Here is a 26,178-nt window from a genome sequence, read left to right as displayed (position 1 = left end):
TGATTGTAATCCAATCGGAATCGTGTAACTTATTTCCACGTTCCCACTCGAAAATATTACAGCGCGGTCTTTGTATAATTTCATTCTAGCCAATTCTCTAGGAATTGCTATAGTTATTCTGAAAATAAAATTGCTTGTTGCAACATTTAAATCCGAAAAATAAGCGATCTCGAACCCACCGTGGCCAATTGGCGAAACCGAATTAATAGTATAGATATTGTGTTAAAAAGAAGTCGAGATTGAACAGGATAAATATTTTATATTCGTGTGGTTTGCGTCGGAGTGGTATTTGAAACTTTTCCATCGAGATAGTTTGAAAAATAAGAAAGAAAAACGCCTCAACAACATCGAAGGTTGATCAGGAAAGCTTTTAAGGAAACTAGGAAAAAGAAAGCACGAACACGCTTTTATTTGAGTTTTTATTGACCCCTTATAAAGGTAAAGCGTTAAACGATGTCTAAGTAATTCTTTTAACTTTTAAAGGGGATTAGGTTTTCTATAAAATAAAAATAATTTTTTCCACGCTAGAGAAACCTTTTCTCCGTCAGTATGGAGTGTTTCGAAACATCTGTATACTGGCCGTGTAGAGAATCGACCGTAAATTATTTAAAGCAACCCCCGAACTTGAGGAGAAAACGAAATTTTAGGGTGAGCGAAATCTGATCAAGTTTGTATGAGGTGAGGTTTTGCCGTTTGGGAATTGGAAATGATCGGAAAGCCAAGCCTTTAAATGTGGGCAATTAACGAATTTTCATCCCGATTCTGCATTGATAAACGTTCGTTGTAGAAATCTGCACCTTTTTCATTTTTGTGTCATCCGAGACAACTTATACGTTTTGCTATAAATTATTGAAATTAAAAAGCGGTCAAATAGGTTTCACATTCGGTCTGCTTTATATACACCGACTATTCCAACATTCTCAAGCTTTTATTAATTTAAATTTTTAATTGGGTCTTTTTCATGATGCGAACATTCAATTATACACTCTTAATAGACTCGTTCAGTGCATTAAGGCAATTATTCTCGTTCTTTTGAGATATTTTTTGATTTGTCATACTTGAATCTTTTTGCTGCAAAGGTGTTATGCCTCAAATAAACTCATTGGTATAAGTATGGCACATGGATTGATCTTCGCAAAATTACATTAGTTGAATTGGAATGTATAGATCGTACTATAAGCAATAGTTACTGTACTGTTGAAGTTGTGCAAATAACAACTAAGATGTCATAATATGCTTGTAGGAACACGAAGTGGAACCTATACTAGGCGACAAACAAAGGTTGACAACACATATTCGACTGCAACACAAACTAAAGTGCACCAAACTTGCAGTGAAAGTTGCGTTTATCTCTCACCGTTCGAAAGAACTTGTAACAATCTACTGTTTAATAAAAACCGACAGGGTACGTGTTCCACATTTTCCACAAAGTGTACGGCGGCATCCGCATGTTTTTACCGTAATTTGCATCATTAGGAACACAGACAATTTATTAGCGCCCGACTCTGCAACCGCCAAAGATAAACGAGGTAATCAATTTGGCAACTCAACACCATACAAAAAGTTAACAGCTTTAAATTACTAATTCATTGTAGTCCTTTTTCGCTTCTTCCGTCATTTATGCTCCGTTCGACAGCAAGAACTTTGAATTTGAACGGTTTTCAGAGCTTTTATGTGCACGCTTATGATTAGCAAAATCAAATGGTCCGATAATCCCGCACCTTTCGACACTCGTCTTAAACAAACTCTCTATTTCCCCTGGCTCGCCCTAGCTATCCATTGATGAAATTTATTTCCTGTTTTAATGGTGAACCCTCGGTTCCAAAAATTCGTCTAATCCCCTCTTGGTTATTTCACCAAGTTAGATCACATGTTCAATTTTTATAAATACTGTTAAGTGTTAGTTTCTGATTTGTGTAGTTTATAAGTTATGAATGAAGAGACTTTATTGTTCACATATCCTTTACAATATTAGTTTAGTGAAATCAATTAACAGTTTGTACTTAATGTCTCTGCGGGACAATCGATTAATGGCACTTGCACTGAACAATAGAAGCGTATTTCGAAAAGATCTACATGGAGGACTTTCAGACACGACCCCTTACAAATGCGGGCATCACGTTACTTCTATTAAAAATTTCGTCTACCAGCGAACTATTAATTTGTTCCCTAGGTCTCACTAACATTCTGGCACGATTAAGGCTGTACTGGGCTCCTCTAAAATCGGCCCAATACATTCCTTGGTAGATGTACTGTTCGGGAAGTTGGCCGCTGAGGTACCTTCCGTTTAGGTTACTCATATCGCAGCTTCTATACCACCATGCCCCGCCTAAAATATGATTATACTATCTCCCGGAATGTGGTACATATTAACTGACCGTGAGCCTGAGCGCAACTTCCTTCCGGCCAGCCGTCTTGGTCCATATCCTTCGCGCTAAATCTACTTCCTGCATGGTATAGTAGAGAATCACCGGCGTCACCGCTGTATCCTCCCAACACCTTCAACGGAAAGCCTTCCGTTTCAGGTCCAACACTGAAGGCCGAATAATAAGCGCTCTTGCTTGCCATATCTAAATCTTGCAATTCGACTAGAAGTTCGCTTACGTCCGAGCCTGAAATTGACTTCAGTTGGTTTAAAAATGTCATCAGCCATTAAACTTACCAGTGAGTTGATGTATGTAATCCAGGCCCAGCCAGAACTCTCCGCCCAAATTACCGAAGCCGTGCTTGTATTCTTGCCAATTTTGGTAAAAATCTTGAGAACCGTCGTAACGGTTGTGAATAACGGTCCAACCGCCTCCCCGAGTTTCCTGGTCGCAGACTACCATAAATGGTTTTGACGAAGGATCGGGATGGATACGGTAAATGCCCGATTTCCGCTGACCCGCCGCGAAGACCTCGCGACAATTTCTCGGAAGGGTACTGCTAGCGGTGTCGCTTTTTGGACAGGTATTTTCAGACAACAACTGAACTTGGCGTTGCTTGAGTTCGAGAAGACCGTTGTTGAGAAACTGTTTCGTGACTAGTTGAGGAGTGAGCACAAGGAACGATCTAGAGTAGACAAATTCGGTTCAATATTTGCGAAATAATAGGTTTCAGAGTAGATGATTTTTAAGGGTGAAAAAAGATAACAGGCAATTAAATTTTACCAGTTTATAGTTTCATACGTAATTTTCAAATTTAGATACAGTCAAGGCTGATAGAAATAAAGGATTCTTGTCACGAAAATTCACTCCCATTTATTTTAATTATTATTAATAATATACGCGCATATGTATACATATACCTACATTTGGATAATAAACTGTTACATAATATGTTAACCTTTTATTGTCTTTGATCATTGTTTCTATTTGAATTTACACGTCATCTATTAGAATGAAAACATTCGTTAGACACAATCAAAAGTATGTCCAGAACGTCTTAACTGTTGAAATGGGTACAGGCCGTTAAAGTTTCAAGAAAAGAATCAATTTTGATTACGCGTACTGTACTGTCATAAGTATTTAAACAAAATCTGCCGAAATCGACCTTGGTTTCAATGAATAATGATCGTCGAAACCCAATGAAATATTTTACTTTCTAAAGTGTGAGGTGAGATGAGGGAACAACATTGTTTACGTGTTTAAACGTTTTTTCGAAAATTGACTATTAGATATTTTAAAATAGCATAGCGCTCATATTCGCTACCTATCGATGCGCCACCCTTTAGACCAGCAACAGTTAACCTTTTTATACGCTTCTGCCAACGTACGCAACGTCTAAAATGTCAATCTCTTATGTCATGAAATGAGTTTGGAATTGTCATGTTCTATTGACGTTTGAACAAATAGTTATTTGTACAAACTTTGAACTCGAGTTGAAAAATTCCACTTTCTTCTCAAGTTTTACACATTTTTTTTTCTGAACCTACAATCAATACTGAAAAATTATCGTATATGCAATAATGAAGTTTGACACATAGCCCTCTAGAATTTTAAATGGCATTATTAAGATTAACGCGGCAATTGTTTTTTATTGTCCTCACTAGGGAAAATGACATTTTCTTCACCCTTTTTAGAGACGAAAATAGTTGTTTCTAGGTAGAAACAATTTTTTTTTTCACTACCTACTATAGCCTATGATACATGATTATTAACCTTTTTTTCACTTATAAAGTTGACTTTCTCGACAGTTGTCCAAAGTGGTTAATAATGAGATCATTATTAACTAGTAGTCAATAATGACATTTAGAGAACACAGCACGAAATTTCGCGCAATAAACGTTTAGAGAGATTCTCTAAATGAATAATTGCAATCTTCCTGCATTTCCAGAGAAATTACATACTTATTAAAACTGTCACATTTTGAAAAGATTCAAACGAAATATTCTTTGAAGATATATCAACGAGAGAAAAAAATACAGCCTGCTTGATTGTTACTTCCATGCATTTTGATTGAGATGTAAAATTAACAGAAGAGTCTGCCAAACCCTTCACTTTCTTAACAATATACCTAATCTGTTAATTTAGAGGACTTCTACTAGTAGTGAAAAAAATAATACCTACATAGGTATACCACGGCAGAGAAGTCTATTATTGCTTGCACCTTATAGGTACCCCTCGGTACGTGATGTTCATTACGTAAACATTTTGGGCATTACGCATATCAAAAACTTTTTTTAAAAATATATCTGGTTTGAGCTAGGCAGCTGCTGTTCTATCAAAAATTTGGCACCTAGTATATTTTGGGTTGAGTGTCTATGAGAATTAGTTTTTAACGCTGTAGCCTTTGGATGAGAAATGCGTTGAATTTCTGTTGATTAATCGATTACTTTATGACCGGTTCTTTGACCTAATCAATGATCTGAGCCATCAGTTACAGAAAAAATTAGACTTTAAAATCTACGAAAATATAATTAATCGATTTACGTATCTGTTCGGTGTAATTATATTATGTAACGTGAGTTAGAATGTACCCGATTATATCAATCTCCTTTGCAAACTAAATTTGATGAAAGCGTGTAAATGCATATGTACATCTGTGTGACTGTTGTACAAAAGAAGACCCCAAAGAAGATCATGGGACAATGAATTTGGCCTACAATGAATAATTTTAACAGTCAGACGAACCTTTCACTTTAAACATATGCGAGTACGTCATCGTCAGCTGAGGGAACTTGTAATCGTTAATAATTCCAGATAGCATTTGAACTATACTTACTAATTAACTAAATTACACAATGTTGATGAAGTAACATTTAGATATAAACAATTGTGTCACTTTTACCAAAGACTTTTACTCACCTAGTATCGTTCAACAAAAGTGAAACGTTCTTCTTCAGCCCGAAGACATCGGAAGTTAACGCTCTTGTTGCGGCGATCAAAATTTGTACTCCTTTGGCCAAATTCTCGACGCGCGGTTCGAGTTGGGACGAAGTACCCGACGACGGAGGTTCCCGCGGAGGTGGTGGCTGCGTCTGGGTCGATGGGGTGGAAATCTGCTGATATATTCGATTAAGATCCCCTCGAAAGCCTTCAAAAACAGCCTGAGAGTCGCTAAATTTCAATTCTAATTCCTGGATCCGATTCGAAAAGTCGCGCAGGTCGTTTCTAATGTTGTCCAATTTTTCAACCAAGATGACCTCGAGACGCGATAATCGATAGGCGACGTCGCCGGTATTCTGTCGAGTTGGTCTTCCACTGTCGGCCATTTGCGATTCAACAGCAGTTAGAATGAAGAGAACGCATAGGAGCGATGGCAGCAACATCATCGCGATTTAAAGTTCGAGCCACAAACTGACCAATGTTGTATGAAGAACACAAGGTTGCAGCTGGAAGAGTGGAAGTTTAAAAAAGAAAAATAAGTGAGGTTTTTGCTCTTTTCATTTCGTTAATGCCATAGGCTGACGCCTTCGATCTATTTTTAACAGCGACGCCGTACGAATTAATCTCTTTTTAAGTGACGTTGATTCAGTAGTTATTATTTTAATTTCGATGTACTCAAAATTGAGTTATGTAGCACGATTTACTGGTTTAAAGCGATGATAGAGCTTTGTGGTATTTGTAATTAAGTATGTTGGGAATGTTAACTAGTGATATCATTTTTGCGAAGGACGGTTAACATACAAGGGAAACGCAAGAAGTAGGTACACCACAACCTAACACACATGACGCTTAAGGCCACAAAAAGTTGAACATCCTGGTCAATAACTTCGATTGTAATAAAGTAATTTTTATCATGAAAATCGACACATCAAACCTCCGAAGTATCAAAAATGGCAATGAAGAAAGGTCATTCAAAACCGGTAAAACTGCACGATACTTACAGAACGTAATAATTCAATGAGAAAGGACAATTTCAAAGACGTTCACCATCGGAAATGCACCGCACAATGGAATTCGCGTTCATTTCTTCATCGTAGATTAGTTTACCCGCAACATCATTGCGTTACACTCATAGAACTTTCGTAACCTAATCGCACATTAACCGATTACTACGCGTTTTTATTAAACTTTTTTGTACCCCAGACTATTGACGGAAAAACCATTACGAAACTATAGTTGTTTAGTGAGGAAGCACTGGAGGTTAACTGAATATAGTCTCTTTTCCGGAATTCCAACTTACCGCACGTTAGGGAAACCCGATTTTTGACGATCTATTCTGATAATTTTTTACCGTGATTTTCGAAATTCCATAATTTAGCGGCTCAAGAGTTAAGTTTTTTAAAAAGACTTTTTCTATCGTCGCAAAAAAACTATAAAGACGTACAATGTACAACCTTACAGAAACATCTACTAAGATTCGCATTTGTTTCTGTAGAGGAGGTAAATTAGTAGTTAGAGGTACCGGACTGGAATTTACAACTGACTAGTACCATCGTAGATGTCTTCTCCATATTCCAAAATTACATGGATGTCCTGAGGACCAACGGATCAAGCTATTAAGAACATTTTCCAGTCAGATGAAAACGACCAATCATTACATTATAAACCAGTTTACCAAATATAGAGTAGATTCTTACAAAAGTATGTTTTTGCTCCAAATAAATGAGCCACTGATTAAATTTTGTGAAGGTCGTAAAATTAAACCTGACCACTCCCACACTTTTTCATTAAAAAATGGTCATTACTTATAGGAGGTGCGAAGTAAATGAGGAGTTTTAAGATATTAGGAAACAACGAAAGGTCAATGATAGTTGTGCACGTATGAATTCTTCTTTAGATATAGACAATGTGAGCATGTGTATAAGAAGAAGACGCACTGTTATTTCGTACTGATTCGACCGGTCAAAATCGAAAGTAAATAGCTAAACTGGTCTTTCGACAACAACAAATGCAGATTTATGTTACTTCTGAGTTCTGCGTCACGCTATTATTAAAAATAAGAAAAGCAGACATCGTCGAATTAATTACATATCTACTAATTCACTTAATCAACCCTAAAATGTCTTTTGTTCTTCAACTAATTTTGTGGAATTAGTAGAATCAGCCAACTACTGTATGAAATTTGGTACCCACCTACAGTATTCGTAAATTCGTCTTGAAAATCAAGCGTAATATTCTTCCTTGCTAAATTAATAACAGCATGTTCTATAGGCACAGGAGATTTTAGGTAGATTTCGTCTACCTATTGTAATGGTACCAGTATATTTATAGGTTTAGATAGGTATATTTCGTAACTATGAACCGATTTCGACCAAAATTTAAGGGTTGGTGTAACTCAAATATCTTGGTCAAGTTCGCGAATCAGCTAATTCTGCCATATTCGAACAAAATGGCGGACACTTTTATAGAAATCTACCTACACCTGAGCCGAGCCGAAAGGTAGGGCTAAAAGGGGTTGAATTCCACTAACCCCACTTACCTAAGCGTTACACAAGCAGTCTATGCGTTCTTAAAAACTCCGTTTTCCGTGACTCGCTTTGTATTATTTTGTTTTATATGTTTAAAAAATATTAAACCAATGGTGAAGCCTAGGGCTGACGCACTAGATCACTAGAATTAAGAGACTTTATTGTTCACATATCCTTTACAAGTTGTAGTGAAATCAATTAACAGTTTGTACTTAATGTCTCTGTGGGACAATCGATTAACGGCACTTGCACTGAAGAATAGAAGCGCATTTAGAAAAGATCTACTTGGAGGACTTTCAGACACGACCCCTTACAAATGTGGGCATCGCGTTACTTCTATTAAAAATTTCGTCTACCAGCGAACTATTAATTTGTTCCCTAGGTCTCACTAACATTCTGGCACGATTAAGGCTGTACTGGGCTCCTCTAAAATCGGCCCAATACATTCCTTGGTAGATGTACTGTTCGGGAAGTTGGCCGCTGAGGTACCTTCCGTTTAGGTTACTCATATCGCAGCTTCTATACCACCATGCCCCGCCTAAAATATGATTATACTATCTCCCGGAATGGGGTATTAACTTACCGTGAGCCTGAGCGCAACTTCCTTCCGGCCAGCCGTCTTGGTCCATATCCTTCGCGCTAAATTTACTTCCTGCATGGTATAGTAGAGAATCACCGGCGTCACCGCTGTATCCTCCCAACACCTTCAACGGAAAGCCTTCCGTTTCAGGTCCAACACTGAAGGCCGAATAATAAGCGCTCTTGCTTGCCATGTCCAAATCTTGCAATTCGACTAAAAGTTCGCTTACGTCCGAGCCTAAAATTGACTTCAGTTGGTGTAAAAATGGCAGCCATTAAACTTACCAGTGAGTTGATGTATGTAATCCAGGCCCAGCCAAAACTCTCCGCCCAAATTACCGAAGCCGTGCTTGTATTCGTGCCAGTTTTGGTAAAAATCATGAGAACCGTCGTAACGGTTGTGAATAACTGTCCAACCTCCTCCCCGAGTTTCCTGGTCGCAGACTACCATAAATGGTTTTGACGAAGGATCGGGATGGATACGGTAAATGCCCGATTTCCGCTGACCGACCGCGAAGACCTCGCGACAATTTCGCGGAAGGTTACTGGTAGCGGTATCGCTTTTTGGACAGGTATTTAGGGACCATGACTGAACTTGGCGCTGCTGGACTTCGAGAAGACCACTGTTGAGATTCTGTTTTGTGGCTAGTTGAGGCGCGAACGCAAGAACCGATCTAGAGTAGACAAATTCGGTTAAATATTTGCTAAAGAATAGGTTTCCGAGTAGATGATTTTTAAGGGTAAAAATAACAGGCAATTAACTTTTAGAAATTTATAGTTTCCTACTCAATTTCCAAATTTATATACAGTTTGGGCTGGTATAAATAAAGGATTCTTGTCACGAAAATTCACTCCCATCTTATTTTAATTATTATTAATAAAATAGGCGCGTTTGGAGGTATAAAATGAGTGTTTAGATCTGTGATAATAGGTACATTTGGATGCTAAACTGTTACATAGCCATGATTTTTGTTGTTTTATGAATTGCTATTAATAACAGAAATGTTGAAATTTATTTTTAAATTTGCGGGTATACCAAAAGCTTAATAAAACATATAAAAACAGTGTTGTATGCACGTTTTAATTCTGAACAACTTTAAACTCTACAGTTTTTTCTGTAAAATGTACAGTAGAGCAGGATATTTCATAAAACTAATTTCCCATTGTTCCTACTTACCGTGCACCACCCGGTATGTTAACCTTTTGTTATCTTTGATCATTGTTTTTATTTGAAAGCTACTACCTACTTGCGGCATGTCGAAATCGTGTCACTGTTGCGCAGCTTTGTAGGAACAAGGCCCTTAGATAAACCATTGTCTGTCACTTAAGTACTCACCTAGTATCGTTTAACAGAAGTGAAACGTTCTTCTTCAGCCCGAAGACATCGGAAGTGAATCCTCTTGTTGCGGCGATCAAAATTTGTACTCCTTTCGCTAAATTCTCGACGCGCGCTTCGAGTTGTGACGAAGAACCCGACGACGGAGGTTCCTGTGGAGGCGGCGGTTGGGGTTGGGTCGATGGGGTGGAAATCTGCTCATGTATTCGACTAACATCTCCCTGATAGGTTTCCAAAGTTTTCTCATATTCGCTATATTTCCATTCTAACTCCTGGAGTTTTCGCGAAAAACCGCGTAAGTCCATTCGAACATTGTCTACTTTTTCAACCAACATGACCTCGAACCGCGACAATTGCTGGTCGACATCGCCGGTAGTCTGTCGAGTTGTACTCGATCCCATCCGTTGGTCTGACTGTTGAAGGCAGTTATTTTCTGTCAAGAGTTTTGGAAAAAAAACGTGCGTTTTACCGTTGAGGGTGGTGATTGGGGTGCCTGCCTCGCTTTTGGTCTTCCCCCTTCTGCCTTTTGGGATTCAACAGCAGTTAGAATGAAGAGAACGCATAGGAGCGATGGTAGCAACATCATCGCGATTTAAAGTTCGAGCCACGGACTGACTAATGTATGGAAGCACAACGTTGCAGCTGGAAGAGTGGAAGTTTAAAAAAGAAAAATAAGTAAGTGCGTGAGGTTTTTGCTCTTTTCATTTCGTTTATGCCCTTCGATCTATTTTTAACAGCGACGCCGTACGAATTAATCTCTTTTTAAGTGACATTGATTCACTAGTTATTATTGTAATTTCGATATCGTCAAAATTGAGTTATGTGCGGCTTGATTTACGAAGGAATCACGACTTTGTGGTTTGTAATTATGTTGGGAATGTTAACTAATGATATCATTTTTGCGAAGGCCGGTTACCCATACGAGGGAAGCGCAAGAAGTAATCCAAAACCTAACACACATGACGTTTAAGGTCACAAATTGTAGGTAACAACTAGGTACCTCGTTAAAGAATCTTTTTGTTTTTCCATCGTACGATACCTTGACATCTCCCAAGTTGAACATCATAGTCAATAACTTCGACATTAAAATCGGCACATCAAACCTGCGAGGTATCAAAAATGGCAATGAAGAAAGGTCATTCAAAACCGGTAAAACTGCACGATACTTACAGAACGTAATAATTCAACGAGAAAAGGACAATTCACATCGGAAATGCACGCACAATGGAATTAGCGTTCATTTCTTCATCGTAGATTAGTTTACCCGCAACATCTTTGCGTTACACTTAAGAACTTTCGTAACCTAATCGCACATAAACCGCGTTTTTGTTAAACTTTTATGTGTCCCAGACCATTAATGGAAAAACCATTACACAATTAGTTGTTTCGTGAGGAAGCGGTGGAGGTTAACTGAACAAGTCTCCTTTCCAGAATTCAAACTTACCGCACGTTAGGGAAATCCGATTTTTAACGATCCATCCTGCGTTCAACTTTCCAAAGATTTTAACGGCTCATGAGTTAAGTTTTTTAAAAGACTTTTTCTCTTTACAAAAAGAGATATAAAGACGTATACAGAAACATCCATTAAGATTCGCATTTGTTTATGTAGAGTAAATTACTTAGTAGTTTAAGGCACTGGACTTTTAAAAGTCAAAAACCTGAAATCTTCAAATGAACATATTTCAAAATTATATGGATGTCCTAAGGAACAACAAATTTAAATTTTGTGATGGTCGTAAAATTCAACCTGACCACTCTTTCATTAAAAAATGGATGTCATTCATTACTTATTAGGAGGTGCGGTAAGTAGGTGATAGAGGAGTTTTAAAATATTAGAAAGGTCAATGATAGTTGTGCACTTATGAATTCCCATTTCCCATGTGTGAGCATATGTAAGAAACGAAGCCGCACTATTAATAATTCCGAACGATTCGACCGTTCAAAATCGAAAGTAAAATGTAGCCATTAGCCAGTAGCATAAAATTCCCGCAAACTGGTCTTTCGACAAGAACAGGTGCTACGTCACGCTATTATTTAAAAAAAGCAGATATCGTCGAATTTTTACCAAATTACAAATCTACTAATTAACTTAATTCAACCTCCAAATGGCATGTACTTCAACTAATTTTGTGGAATTAGTGAAATTTGGTACCTACCTACAATATTAGTAAATTCGTCTTGAAATTCAAGCGTAACATTCTGCCTTGCTAAATTAATAACAGCATGCCCCATATAGGCACTGAACATTTTTTTACTAACCGTCAATTCTTTAAGAACCATCAGAATTTGCCAATTTATTTTGCAGAAGCTTCGTTTTTATGAACAAATTCGAGCTTAACCCATATAATAACAAACGAAATACATTTTTCTTTGGGATTGGTTTCAGTTAAATCGAGAGTGTTCTGAAAGGCACTTTGAGTGATAAAAGATTCGTAATAAAATGTAAACCTTTCAATTTCCGCAACAAATCGATTTGTAGTTTAGCACCCCCTAGCGTATCCACTCCATAATACTAACGAATCGAGAAAAAATAGACCAAATTTATTTTTATTTGCAGTTTTACAAAGAACTATATTTTTGTAGAGTTGCTATCCTACTCAATTCGTCTTCGAGCATCTGAATCTGTAAGGAAAAATAACAGTATAATGGAAACAGGAATAAATTTGGAAAGACCTTTTTTGCGTGTGTTTGTTGAACTTTTGCTGCCGCATTAATGCGATAACTTTCGGCCGACATCATTCTTCGCATTTTCTCCACTTCGACTGAAACTTTCTCCTTTTTTTGTTCGAGTCTCTTTAAATCCATCTCGAGAGTTTTGCTAATATCGGGGGGTAAAAGTAAATGTATGGTGGTGTGCGATCCTATTGTATCGTACGCCGTCTCTTTAGTATCAACCACTTCCCTCGATGCTACTGCGACTTTATCACAAGCAGCCAAATCCGCAACAACCTCCGTGAGCTCTTTGTAAATCGCAATTCTGCTGACTACGCGCACTGTAAATCAAACGTTTGTGATTATTAGAAACGAACGCATCTTTTACCTTCCGGCTTGTGCTTCTTAGATACTCCGAATAATTTTTTCAATCTTCTTATTGCGACGACGCTATCTAAAACCGCTCGAACTTCCTCTTCTAAGTCGTCGTTTCGCCACGCGACACTCTATAACGTTATACTTATCAAAACGGGAAAAAACGCCCCTAGACTAACCTGCGGAAAATCGACTACCACGGGCGAGTTGGAATGGACAGATAAATGCCGATGTAAACGCTGGGATAGATACGGCATAAAAGGGGCGAGAGTTCGTAATCCGACGTCCAAGCAAAACCGAAGAGTTGACAGATGGCCTGAGGCGATTTCGCTATCGACAGCCTTCAAACCGCGCTTGGTACTCTCCTAAATGATAGAGATTCCTTAACACACATTTACAACTTCTAATAAAACATGTAGGCTCCCACGCTTAGGTATGACCTACTAAAAGGTAATTCAAAACGTGGGAAGTTTAAATGACTCTATTGTGAAGTCGGAAATAAAAATAGAGCTACAGTTCTCTTCAACTTTCTGTTTTTCTTAACGAATGGAAGAGAAAATCGATACTGTTCTTCTTTCCAATTTTGGAAAATTCATTTCTTATTGCAAGTGTAATAGCAATTAGTTCCAAAACTTGCTCGTAAAGTAAACATATCGATTTCCCTATTGAAATAATTACTGCGTACCCACAAGAGGAGGTAATGTTTACGGACCCCTACGTTTGGAATTCTCCCATTTCTCTTTTAATTATCACAATTTATAAAATCACTGGGAACAATTGTATGAAAAAATGAAAGAGAAGTTTGGCTGGAAAACAAGACATACTTTGCTATACTTAATTAAAACACTCTCAAGAAACTGTATGCATGTCCTCCATTTCCTCACTATTCTAGCCCTAATATAAGTACCTTTTTCAAATTTTCTCATAGCTTACACCACCACCATTCACGCTATTTAAATATAAAATAAAATTTCTGTATAGCATGCAGTGTGTTCCTGATAAGGAAGTCATCTCAATATCTCATTTATTTGGTGAGATTCGAAAAAATGATTATACATGTAGGTATGTACGCGACATCACATTCTATCCGATGGCATATTCAAATTTCCGATATCACTTCCGGGTAAGTTGTTTAATGTAATTTGCTATACAACACAAATAATGCATATATGATTAGTAGTCCAGTCCAGCAACCACGGAACTCTCTGATGATGCTTTCCACAGTTATGGGTATAATTAAAAAAACCTTTGCAGCCGATGGCCCGACCGACCGAACAGTCAAAGTGAATGTATAAGCGCTACTTTTTTTCGAAAACGCACTAAAGACAGATTTTAATATGTAGAATTGAGGGAATACTAAAATGATTATTGTAACTGATCGCCTCTTAAAACCTTGATAACGTAAATTTAAATCTGCAGGGTGTACACGGTGTCCATTTTTCGAGTGCCACTATGGGGATCACACTTATCTTAAGAGATAGAAACTTGGTTAAATGAGGGCAAAGTTGCCAATTTTCGTGCGGAATAAGAATCTGAAGAGAAATTTGAAATATCTGTAATAGTTTTGGATATATCGCAAAAAAACGAAAATGTCGGATTTTCGTTTTTAATTTTTTTATAATAAACTAATCGTAGTATCCATTTCTAATTAACACATTATTCGGACCTTTGTAATGGAGATTTCAAATATGACATCCTGTTTTTAATAATTGTCAAGATGACTGAAAAACACGTGGCAACTTTAGTTTTTCTTATGGGCGCCATTTTGAATTTTCACATTTCGAGATTGCGTCTTTTTTTCTCTTTACAACGATATATCACACATAGTGGTTCAGTATCACATTTTTCCTAAAAATACAATTTTTAATTTTTTGAGAAGAGTGCTTTGGAAAAACAAAACGTTCTTTTGTTGTGAACAAAAGGTTGACTTATTTCATGTATTGTCATTTAGGTTTATGCTAGTTGTATTACGAAAATGCCTTTTTCAAGTGCAGATCAAAGAGATATGATGCAAATTTACTACACTTCTCATCGAAATGCCCACATATGGCTGCTGCAACATACTTGCAGCGTTATCCAGAGCGGCAACAACCTAGTTTGAGGTATTTTTCTTTGCTGCATAAAAACTTGGGCGAATATGGTTCTTTTAAAAGATGTAGACAGCAATATGGCGATAGACCCAATGAATATGAGTAGGCAATTTTGCAAGCGGTAAAAATTTTACATAATTACAACTACTGATCCATTCATCATTTAATCATTGTTAATTAGGTGCAATAAAACAATCCATCTGTCTCCTAAAAAGAAGTTGCAGCCCAAAACATTGCCAGCCGACCATGATGAACTTCGTCATAGAATTGTGAGCACTCTCAGGCACAAGATTAGAAGAAGGGATGTGTCAAGAGCCATAGCAAATCTTAGGAAGAGAGTGGCACTGTGCGCAGAATTAGGAGGTGGGCAATTTGAACACATGTTGTGATGTATTTTCTAATTTTAATTATAATTTTCTTGCAAAACGAAGGTTCAATTCTGTTCAGATGAAAATCGAATTTCTACTTCTCTGACAACGCTGCAACCAGACAGATGCATTAAACTGTCAAACGTTTGTTTACAACAAAAGAACATTTTGTTTTTTCCAAAGCACTCTTCTCAAAAAATTAAAAATTGTATTTTTAGGAAAAATGTGATACTGAACCACTGTGTGTGATATATATCATTGTAAAGAGAAAAAAAGACGTTATCCCAAAATGTCAAAATTCAATATGGCGCCCATAAGAAAAACTAAAGTTGCCACGTGTTTCTCCGTCATCTTGAAAGTTATTAAAAACAGAATGCCATATTTGAAATCCCCATTAAAAAGTATCCGAATAATGTGTTAATTAGAAATGTCTACTACTATTAGTTTATCATAAAAAAAAGAAAAACGAAAATCAGAAATGTTCGTTTTTTTGCGATATCTTCAAAACTATTGAAGATATTTCAAATTTCTTTTCAGATTCTTATTCAGCACGGAAATTTGCAACTTTGCTCCCATTTATAAGTGAGATCTCCATAGTGGCACTCGGAAAATGGACACCGTGTATATCGTAAAAAAATTATTTGCTTAAATATTTGAGGCGAAGAATGCAGAAATTTTAATGACAAGATTTAATACATGCAGCATTTGTAAGCCGATACAATACACCAAATTAATTATTTACAGTCTTCATTTTCGCAAATCAATCCGCCGTTTTTGACACACCAACATTTATTACATTCCTTCATGAAAGTGCTTCCCTCCTTACAATCGTACTTTTTCTGTTTTTCCCCTGGAACGACACTAAAAACGGATTAATAGTACATTCACCAATTATGACGACTAAGTACTTACCAAGCTTTCAAAGTGCAACCAAAATTTCCGTTAGGCGCACAAACGCAATCGCTGCAATCGTTGGCGAGGTAACTAACACCCTCCCTACACACTAATACGCATTCGCATCAAATCAATTACATATATAACAATGCGCCTATTTAAACTTACCGAAATTTTCACCGTAACAAAATACGAATATCGTAAGGATCACAAATAGCGTCAACTTCATTTTGGAGAACTGGCTGGCTTATTTGACCACTAAAAGTTTTACTTTATGCTTAATTGCGGGGAAATTTTGCCTAATGGGTCGATAATTACCTAAATGAGATTTAAATGCGCTAAACTGATGGCCTTATTATATTAATGAATTCCCAAGTGTACACAAATCGGATGATTAATAAATTTTCTTTTGTTTACAAAACGCGTTCCGAACCTCTTTACCTTGACGAGATTAAGTAAACAGGCGCAGTTACACTTACCAAGTAAATGTCGCAGAAATCGTAGTACAGGAAATTCTTTATCGAAGTGGTGGCCAGATGAAGTTCACATTTATCGATAGCTCGATTGACGTTTTCCACCATTTTGGATAATCTGCTCAAAATCCACCTATCCATAATGGATAAGTTGATTGGTATATCACTGGGAATGCCCGCTTTCTCAATATATTTCGTCGTAAATTTTGCTGCTTGCCAAATTTTGTTGCAAAACAACCGATTTGTGTTGCATTCGTTGATGTCAAAATTAATGAAGTGGTCTAAAACAAAAAATTTATAGTCAGATGCAGGTTTCCTTTTTCCAAACCCTTCAGAATCTAGAATACACTTTGAGAATCTTATATTAAAAATACCCCCTACTATTGCTTTTGTAATTACTATTGTTGGCCACCAAACTTTGGCCTAGCATTAAATATCAAAAATGGTAAAGATGATATTCATTACTACTACAATGAACTGTTCAGGAACAAAGTCTATTTTAAAAAGCTTCCAAGAGTAATAATATTTTTCTGAAACTACTTCAGAAACAGCTACTTTCGTCCCTAAAAAGGGCGAAGAAAATGTGATTTTCCGCTCTAGTAAGGAAAGTAAAAAACAATTGCTGCGTTAATCTTAATGTTGACATTTAAAATTGTCAAACTTCATTATTGCATACGGTAATTTTTCAATTTTGATTGTAGTTTCAGTAAAAATTATGTGTAAAACGCTTTGAACTCGAGTTGAAAAACTTCACTTCCTTCTCTAGTCGTACAAATAACTACCTATAATATATCTCATAAATCTATCATCAAAACATGAAATTGTATAGGCACAAGTAGATCTAAATTTCCCAACATTATCAAATTTTAAACGCCCTAACATAGCTACTATAATAATATAGCGTCTCTTACTTTTTATGTCGTGCGAACAAAGAGTAAATCGCAATGCATCAACGCCGCACGCCGGAATTCCTGTAGGAAACATTTTCCTTTGGCCTTCGACTGCACGTAAAAATTCCTCGTTTGATAAGACGCCCGCCGCCCGACTGGCTTGCAGTGAATTTTCGAGCTCCTATAAAAATTCGATCCGATCTCAGTAAATATTAACGAGTAGCAAGCTCGAGAAAAGCAATGCATCACCTTTAGAGTAGATCCCAAAATGACATTTTCTGGCGTTATAACGTTTCCGAGACTTTTGGACATTTTCCTGCCGTAAGCGTCGCAAATAATTCCATGCAAAAGTATTTTTGCGAAGGGCAGCTGTCCCGTTAACTGAAGTCCAAGCATTACCATTCTGGACACCCAAAAAAATAGGATATCGTGGCCCGTTTCCATTATGCTTAGGGGATAATGACTCAACTTTCCACTCTGAAAAACGCAAATGAAATTGGATTCATACGAATGTGTTCTAACCGATTCTGGCCATCCGAAGGCTGAAAATGGGAAAAGTGCAGATGAGAACCACGTATCTAAAACATCTTCGTCCTGCACTATGATGATATCGTTGGGATTTGACAAAAGCTGAGCGGAGGCCTTCCGGCGAGCACATACGTCGTCTTCTGCGGCTACCCAACATTCCCTTCCATTTTCCTGGTTAACTCGGCAAAAATACATGGGGATACGATGTCCCCACCATAGCTGCCTCGACACGCACCAATCCCTAAGAATTTACATACTTGCAAAAATTTGAGCTCTTTCCGAAATTACCGAATATTGTCGTGCCAATTACACCATCTCTCCTCAAACTCAGGCGGATCAATCTTTAATTTGCCTTCCATGACGGCGTCGCGCGCTTTAGATGCCATCGATTTTGATTTAACGAACCACTGTGGTTTAATTAAAAATTCTACTACATCCCTTGAGCGACCGCATATGGGCACGACCATTCGATGATCTTGACGACCTCGTAATAGCTTCAATCTCTCTAATTCCTCCACAATAATACTTCTGGCGCGAAATCTGGACAACCCCGAGAAATCGCCGGCGGCGTCATTTAAATTGCCCTTCTCGTCGATTATTTGTAGTCTGTTTAACCCGTGACGCTTTCCTACTTCGAAATCGGCAGGGTCATGTGCGGGAGTTACTTTTACGGCCCCTGTAATTTATCTCCTTGAAGATCGAGTGAATGATCGTGATAAGTAATCACGCAAATCAAAGGGTTTGTTTAGTACCTCAATAAACGGCGAGAATAGAGAAATTACCTACTACAATCGTATCTAATAATAAGGCGAGGTGTTCATTTAATTCAAATTTTAGCCCAGTCGGTAAATTTTGCAAGAACTATTTTAATAAACTCGGAATAGTTACCTTAATTAGACCGCATTTAGTAATTTAATTTAATTATAGATAACTAATTCCCGCTGGAATTGCATGTCACTTTTTGAATAGGTACGGCCAGCAATTAGTCAAGAAGTGTTTTAAGTTTACCAAGAGTTTCATTCGCCCCACCTACCGGTTCCAAATTCAGGATCGACAAATTCGTCAGAAATAATGGGAAGGGCCTCTCTCCTGAAAGGATGCCACACTTCACGTCCTATTAAATGGGAGTATCGATTATCTCTAGGATTTACGGCAACCGCAACATCTCCTAACATTGTTTCTGGACGAGTAGTTGCGACCACCACCTCTTCATCTGAAACATTTAAGGTTTAAAGGCACACAAGACACAAAAAAACCATTTCAATCCTGACAAGGGTACACGCATAATAAATCTGAACGGTAAAAAGCCCATCTCCACTCAACTATATAGCGATAAATCTCGGGCGTGCATTAATACGATAAATTAACGGCAACAGACTCGAATAAAAAAATAAGATTACCAGCGTCTAGTAATTTATATGCGAATTTCGTAAGGACGCCGAACTGTACTGGCACTTCGTGACCAGGCACCGCAAGTTCTGTAGGCCCGGAAACCTCCAAATGCTCTACTTCGATGTCTGAAATCGCAGACTGCAGAAAACATGACCAATTTACGAGATAATCGGAACGATAAATCAATCCTTCATCATATAGCCTGATGAATGCTTCCTTCACCGCGCGGGATTGAGATAAATCCATTGAAAACATCTCCAGCGGCCACGTTAAGGACGCTCCCATGACACGCAACTGCTGACCTAAACCGAGACTATCATACCTTTCATCCCTCTTTCGTTATACCAACTTATAACGTTCGCCTTCTCCTCCTTCCACTTCCAGATCTCTTTCACAAATAAATCTCGTCCCAAATCGTGTCGCGTCTGCCTCTGTTGTTGCCATAGTCGTTTTTCAACGACGACCTGCGTTGCAATTCCGGCGTGATCGACACCTGGCACCCAAACGGTTTTAATACCTCTCATTCTGTTCCTAAAAGCGTATTTATGACCAAAGAACAAATTCATGTGAGCGACAATTGCTACACTACGGTTTCGCTGGAGCCGGCGACGGCCGCCAAGGAAACCACGTCCATAGTAAATAACGAGGTGCAAGTTTGTCAAAGGCGGCCGTCGACGGCCCAAACGAAACCGCACCTTTACGCGTCTATTTAAATACCATCGCACGAGAACGTCCTCAATTGTTACAGTTAAAGCGTGGCCCAGGTGTAAATTTCCCGTGATGTTGGGTGGAGGAAGTACCAAAGTGAACTCTTTGGACGCTGTAAGTGGTGGTTCGAAGTAGTTATGTGCGTCAGTAACATTTTCAACTATTTCCGGAAGATACGCAGCGGAGAGTTCTGAAATTCACAAGATATTCCATTAACTTTGCGATACAGGGCTAATGCCTGTGTCAGAATAATATGTAGGTACCTAAGAAGCCGATGTCTGGGCAATGTACATCTTGCCCCGTGATTCCAAATTTGATCCAGAGTGTCATTATGAACCGGTTTATTACTTAGGAATCAAATTCAGTCACCAATTTTAAACTTGGCTAATAAAATACTTAACGGGCGATCAAAAATGAGTTGCCTTTGGAAGTTCAAGTTAAGTACGATTTCCCATGTAAACAAAAATTCCAAAGGTGACTCGACGGTCACTCATTTTTGGTCGCATAGTATCTGTATTACCAAAAATCCATTTTCATCGCATGCATATATTATGCTGATTTGCAACTTGTTTATATCAGACACCTAAAGCAGCGCGATAAGTAGACATGCCCATCAAGCAGAGAAGAGTTTAAAGCAAAGCATTTTGTTATTGAAAGGGGAACTGTTCTTAGCGGTGCTGACAAAAATGTGCTTCCGTTTTAAACCTTCCCGAGCATGAAGATCCAATGGCAAAGAAGGGTCTAGAACTCTTAAAAGTGCCCATAACGCTAGAAGGGGAAAGGAAAAGGTATGAAAAGTAGGTCTAAACAGGTCTAAGAAGGAAAGCACTAGAAAGGCGTCACAAAAACTCTGAAAGCTTTTCATGGCTCTGGAACTCTGGAAAGTGTTTATAATTATTTATTAATTATTAGCTTAGTAAGCGAGTGGCAAAGGAAGTTTTTTTTTAATAAGAGATTTTTCATGAAATTTTTAGTGGTGACAGAAAAATACTACTGATAAGTCGTTAGCAGTCTGAAATCCTCCTCTATAAAATTTGTCGACGAAATGAATTTATTACGAACGTACGCAAATTATTTATTTCAATCACAAACACTACGCGCACTTTAATTTAAACTATAAAGCCCTGGAAAACAACTACGGATTGCTTTTTTCTAATGCTTTCCAGAGGATCAAGAAGTCTCTCGAAGGCACTGAAGATCATTCTGAAGCATATTGCAATATTTTTCCTCTTGATTTGAAATCATTCCATAGCCAGCTAAGTGGTATCCAGATCCAATCTAGTTATCCTGATGTTTCTGGAACGCTGCGTAAAGCTAATTTATGACTAAAATTGGGTTACCAGGTCTAACTTCCTAAAGTATTCTGTATCTGGTCTTGAATTGAGACTATTGATGTGTTCATTAAATTCTTTTTACGAAAAACTACCAAAAAAACGTAATCTACGCGCGAAAATTATAATTCAAAAGTTTGAAAAAGTTCGCAAGATAACCACCGGATTGTTAATACTAGCGCCACCTGTGAGTTTTATCTATGAACCAATACGTACATACCATCAATTTTCCATCGACGTTGTAGCTTGAGCCATTGCTCAACGGCGCATAATTTCTTTAAATTTCCCGACTTTATACCCACCAACATACTTTCACTAAATTGTACTTTACAATTTCCACAATTACATGTCTATTTTAGGTTATATAGTACGCCACGCGGTTAGGCAACCCTATACACCGCTGTATTTGTGCACGTTGAGATTCACTGCGCATGCGAAAAGTGACCCTGTGCATCGTACGGAAAACATAACCTCTTGTCAAACAAAGATGAACTTTTCTCTGAGAGGTAGTGGTTTTTTCTTTCGTAGATCGAAGGAATTATTGAATATTGCTGGTAATAAACGCTCAGTTACGACCGGTGTTTCTACGGTAAACTTAAGAAACGTGATCAAGTTAAGTCTTTATGGTGCAGGAATCGGGACAATAATTGGTGGAAGCTACTCAATTTACAAACTAAATAAGCCTCGAGCACACATCCTCAATAGGGAGACTAACTTACCATTACTAGAAGAGGCCCCGGACGTTACAGTATCACGCAAGGTTATATTTGTTAGTTGTAGACGATTTTATAACCCAAGTTTGTAGGTTCAAGTAGCCAACGATCAAAGTGGGCTCAAACTTACATTGTACCAGTACCAAACTTGTCCATTTTGTTGTAAAGTACGGGCCTTTCTAGATTACCATGGAATTTCTTACGATGTCGTCGAAGTTGATCCCGTACTCAGACAGTCAGTCAAATGGTCGACTTATAAGAAGGTTCCTATTCTGCTAGCGCAAGTCGACAATGGCTATCAAGTAAGGGGGTTCCGTACTATTATGCCTTACAAGTAAGCATTGCAGATATTTCAAGACAGCTCTATGATTGTATCTGCCCTCTCATCGTATATTAGGGAACGTGGTCGAGAGCTGCAGGACATTACAAAATCTTACCCTCAAATTTCATTTATTGACGAAAATGGGACAACAAAAAACGAAATCATGAATAGGTACTTTCTAATGTACGACCAACCGGAGTTGAAGGGGTTAAATACGAAAGAAGTTAAGTAAGTGAATAGAGTTGCCAATTTGCAAGTCTCAGTGTGCGTTTTAGTGAGGAACGAAAGTGGAGGAAATGGGCAGACGATGTTCTTGTCCACACCCTTTCACCCAACGTTTATCGCACCTTAGACGAAGCAGTTCAGTCGTTTACATGGTTTTCCCACGTAGGCGAATGGGACAAGCACTTTCCAGCGTGGGAGCGATATTTCATAATATACGTTGGTGCATTTGCAATGTGGATGATTGGAAAACGTCTTAAAGCGAGACACAATCTTAAGGACAACGTGCGGATATCGTTATATGATGAGTGTAATTACTTTGCCAGGGAAGTTAAAGTGAAAGGTACACCGTTTATGGGCGGAGGAAACCCTAATTTGGCCGATTTGGCGGTTTATGGTATTTTGAGTAGTATTGAAGGCTGTGCCGCATTTCAAGATGCTTTAAATAATTCTAATATAAAAAGTTGGTACTTCAGAATGAAAACTGTTGTAAACGAACACCAAGGCAGTCAATTTGTTTGAATTATAAACTTATTACAATAAAGTATTTGTGCATTGTTGCTGTGCGTATGATAATGAAAATCCCCGATTCGCAGAGTCTTGTGTTTCGTTTCCATTTGTAACGGCAATCAGTACAAAAGGCACGGAGGAAGCTAAAAGCAAATGTTTTACACACACCCTGCCAGAGTAATAAACGTACTTGTAACAGTCCGAAATAATGATCCGCAATATCTGTCGGCCAGTAGCTGTTCCCCATTACCCGCAGTAGTTACACCATTTGGTATTATGATATAATCTGTCGCACAATCGGTACCAGTTAAAGTCACTTGTGCTTGTGCATCCTGCGAGACTGTAAAAGCGAAGGGGTCTCCCGAAGTTGCGCTCCACTGTATTGAACACATTCCTGGTGCCGCTCGAATGCAAATACCATAATTCATATTGGCCAATTGTCTTCCTCCGACTGCCTGCGGATTACTCGGAGGCGGAAATGTGTTAACAGATTGGCCGTAGTTAAAACTGCGCACTGTTCCCGACGTACCTCCGTAATACATCAGACATCCAGGCATAGCTGATATACGAGAACGTAAACAGAACATTAATTTTATGGAAAAGTTTCAACGGAAAGTCGAAATTTATGTTACAACTCGAAATTTTAAACCCTACAATACAAAGAGTAGCGCTAAGGAGAGCAGGGTGGTGCCAGAGCATTGCAAATGACACCCTGACCGCCATGTGCTTCTTGGCAGCAATCTATCCACTTAATCCACATCCTTTGGGATGGGTCTCGATTTACACTGAGAATCTTTTAAGCGCTAGAATGCTGTTTGGTGTCAACGAAGCGTTATTTATATGTAGCTTAAATTTATTGAATGGGCGCAGGAATGATGTAATGGAAACTGTCTTAATACAAATGCTCAATTTACACTTCTTTCTATTATTGTCCCTCTCTTGTTCTAGGCCCTCAACAAATGAATTGAATCAAAGGATGCGCTTACATTTTAATTGTGAAACTAATTCTCTTTCTATTTTGCCCTTGACTTGAATCTACTAATGCAGTGATTCTGATAACTATGTTCAAATCAAGTATTTTTGAATGGAGAATTCAATACCTTTTTTCTGAAACTACAATCAAAATTAAAAAATAGACGTATGCGTCATTTTTGGAGACGAAAGTAGTTGAAAAATCCACTTTTTCTCTAGTTGTACAAATAACTATTTCATACTCATTTTTCTCAACTGTGCAAGTGCAACTTTTAGTCCAAAATTATGAGTTGTAGGTAACTTGAAGTTTTAAGGTTTCGTCCTACCTCGAGTGGGACTATCGCATCCAATCTGTGCAATTCGTAAATTCCACTGGCGTCCTATCGAAATGGCACTTGATGTGAAGATGTTAATGTCGATATTATTTTCGTTATTAAAGTCCAAGTAAATATGCTGCCCCGTATTTTCTCCACAAATTCGACCAATATTCGCAGCCGCGCCCGAGATTATCAAGGCATCATTTGCACAAATGCCATCTCCGTTCGGTTGCGCTAACGAGAAGCTTAAGAAATCAATTCTAATTTGACACACGTCTGCACTACACCTTTGGACTGTAAGCGAACAGGTATTTGCACCTAAAAAGACATTGGGGAAGGAAGGGTTTTGGAAATATGTGTTGTTATTGGAAGATAACGCTCCACATGATCTTTGAACTGCAATAGCATATTTTAAATTATGCCGAAAGAATTAGATTACCTACCGACACAGCAAACACCAACGTTTCGTGCACATTTGCCAGATGTGTATCCTCCGATTGCTGTACATTGCCGTCGTGTGTAGCAGATGCCCAAAAGGCCATTTGCGGCCGTACACACTGCATTCTCAAACCGTACAATGCCAACACCCCACCAACCGATAACTAGAACAATAATTATTTCTAGGACTGACGACTGCCGAAATACTTGCATCTGCTCGTCCTGTTTAAAGCGCAGTTCAAATACAGCAATGCACAGATAACACAGAGTACCTTCATGATTACGATAGCACATTAAAACTGGAATTGGAACAAAGCAGAATTAGACTACCGTTAATGTAGGCGACTTACTAATTATTTAAATAAACTTTATTTAACAGTACTACAGTTAAGGTTTTATTATTGTAACAACTGATGCCATATGTTTCGAGATCATCTTTTTAGGATTCTTTTTAAATTGTCGATTCTCCATTATCCTCTTAAATAACTTTACACCCTGGAGGAATTTCTTCTGCCGTACGCTCGCCTTTTCAGTACCCTTCTTACGCAAAACCTTCCCCACTTTGCCAGTGTTGGGAACAAATTTGGTGGAATTTTTATCGACCCCCTTATTGTCCATTTTGTTTAACAACATCGATCTGCGAAACTTCAATTTGGTTTTTTTCGTTATTTGACCACCCATTTCTGATTTAAACGACTTGATACTTGCAGTATCTGACAGTTTTTTATCAATGTTTGAATTGTCAGTGGAGGTGTAAGGTGGTTGAGGTCCACATTTATCATTGGAAGGTGTACTGGATTTGCTACGTCGTCGTCGCACCTTACCCATTGTGCCTATGCTCACTGTTTTCTGATATTACCCTACAAGTTATCTCATGAATTGTTTAGATTTAACACTCGTAAAATTTTACCAGCTACCAAATTAAAGCACAGTTTTACTCATGTTTTAGGGAAAGTTCCATATTTCACGTATTAATACTTGTTGTGTATTGTGTGTTGTCTAACTTGCAGATGTGTTGCACAATGACTCCCTCGGTACTGCGCAAACGCAAGCGCGCTAAAATTTGAATTTGTACAACTGTCAAGTGTAAGGGGTAAATACTTAGAGAAGGATAGAATCATAGTCTAAGGGTAAATAATATACACATAATCTGCAAACGTTATAATTGAAGATAATTTAGCTTACCTGCTTACCTATTGTAAGTAGGTGTAGTACGGATATGATAATGCCATGT

General features: G+C 38.0%; 7 protein-coding genes across 8 annotated transcripts; 1 reads left to right on the top strand and 6 right to left on the bottom strand.

The window, feature by feature from the left end:
* Nucleotides 1–1,928: 1,928 nt before the first annotated feature.
* LOC116180250 (angiopoietin-related protein 7-like) lies at nt 1,929–6,729 on the bottom strand. Its single transcript, XM_031500147.1, has 5 exons — nt 6,308–6,729; nt 5,286–5,812; nt 2,663–3,051; nt 2,379–2,612; nt 1,929–2,329 (listed from the first exon to the last, which is right to left on the bottom strand). Exons 2-5 carry the CDS (start codon nt 5,750–5,752, stop codon nt 2,088–2,090), a joined length of 1,332 nt encoding a protein of 443 aa, XP_031356007.1. The 5' UTR covers nt 5,753–5,812; nt 6,308–6,729; the 3' UTR covers nt 1,929–2,087.
* Nucleotides 6,730–7,977: 1,248 nt separating this feature from the next.
* LOC116180248 (fibrinogen C domain-containing protein 1-A-like) lies at nt 7,978–11,166 on the bottom strand. 2 transcript variants are annotated; one of them, XM_031500146.1, is made up of 7 exons: nt 10,920–11,166; nt 10,750–10,852; nt 10,219–10,391; nt 9,750–10,162; nt 8,699–9,087; nt 8,418–8,651; nt 7,978–8,372 (listed from the first exon to the last, which is right to left on the bottom strand). In XM_031500146.1, the coding sequence occupies exons 3-7, from the start codon at nt 10,333–10,335 to the stop codon at nt 8,131–8,133; spliced, it is 1,395 nt and encodes a 464-aa protein (XP_031356006.1). In that variant the 5' UTR covers nt 10,336–10,391; nt 10,750–10,852; nt 10,920–11,166; the 3' UTR covers nt 7,978–8,130. The 2 variants fall into 2 exon arrangements, with proteins under 2 accessions (XP_031356006.1, XP_031356005.1); XM_031500145.1 differs by lacking the exon at nt 10,750–10,852.
* Nucleotides 11,167–12,269: 1,103 nt separating this feature from the next.
* On the bottom strand, nt 12,270–23,087 carry LOC116180247 (valine--tRNA ligase-like). Its single transcript, XM_031500144.1, has 14 exons — nt 21,671–23,087; nt 20,129–20,309; nt 19,761–19,942; nt 19,420–19,713; nt 19,053–19,232; nt 18,308–18,695; nt 18,014–18,260; nt 17,741–17,968; nt 17,513–17,672; nt 16,608–16,882; nt 12,956–13,141; nt 12,790–12,907; nt 12,423–12,742; nt 12,270–12,371 (listed from the first exon to the last, which is right to left on the bottom strand). The coding sequence occupies exons 1-14, from the start codon at nt 21,756–21,758 to the stop codon at nt 12,309–12,311; spliced, it is 2,910 nt and encodes a 969-aa protein (XP_031356004.1). The 5' UTR covers nt 21,759–23,087; the 3' UTR covers nt 12,270–12,308.
* Nucleotides 15,875–16,438, bottom strand: LOC116180256 (protease inhibitors-like). Its single transcript, XM_031500155.1, has 3 exons — nt 16,297–16,438; nt 16,147–16,237; nt 15,875–16,095 (listed from the first exon to the last, which is right to left on the bottom strand). The coding sequence occupies exons 1-3, from the start codon at nt 16,355–16,357 to the stop codon at nt 15,969–15,971; spliced, it is 279 nt and encodes a 92-aa protein (XP_031356015.1). The 5' UTR covers nt 16,358–16,438; the 3' UTR covers nt 15,875–15,968.
* Nucleotides 21,938–23,229, top strand: LOC116179977 (prostaglandin E synthase 2). The gene is made up of 4 exons (XM_031499800.1): nt 21,938–22,210; nt 22,256–22,465; nt 22,511–22,713; nt 22,761–23,229. Exons 1-4 carry the CDS (start codon nt 21,938–21,940, stop codon nt 23,227–23,229), a joined length of 1,155 nt encoding a protein of 384 aa, XP_031355660.1.
* Nucleotides 23,207–25,340, bottom strand: LOC116180251. Its single transcript, XM_031500148.1, has 6 exons — nt 25,295–25,340; nt 25,156–25,243; nt 24,950–25,108; nt 24,516–24,902; nt 23,408–23,776; nt 23,207–23,360 (listed from the first exon to the last, which is right to left on the bottom strand). The coding sequence occupies exons 2-6, from the start codon at nt 25,220–25,222 to the stop codon at nt 23,242–23,244; spliced, it is 1,101 nt and encodes a 366-aa protein (XP_031356008.1). The 5' UTR covers nt 25,223–25,243; nt 25,295–25,340; the 3' UTR covers nt 23,207–23,241.
* Nucleotides 25,295–26,142, bottom strand: LOC116180257. Its single transcript, XM_031500156.1, has 2 exons — nt 25,855–26,142; nt 25,295–25,804 (listed from the first exon to the last, which is right to left on the bottom strand). The coding sequence occupies exon 2, from the start codon at nt 25,770–25,772 to the stop codon at nt 25,332–25,334; it is 441 nt and encodes a 146-aa protein (XP_031356016.1). The 5' UTR covers nt 25,773–25,804; nt 25,855–26,142; the 3' UTR covers nt 25,295–25,331.
* Between the last annotated feature and the right edge of the window lie 36 nt (nt 26,143–26,178).

The sequence above is a fragment of the Photinus pyralis genome, unplaced genomic scaffold, assembly GCF_008802855.1.
Source record: "Photinus pyralis isolate 1611_PpyrPB1 unplaced genomic scaffold, Ppyr1.3 Ppyr1.4_LG9, whole genome shotgun sequence".
Lineage (NCBI taxonomy): Eukaryota > Metazoa > Arthropoda > Insecta > Coleoptera > Lampyridae > Photinus > Photinus pyralis.
This window is presented reverse-complemented; position numbering and strand designations above follow the sequence as displayed.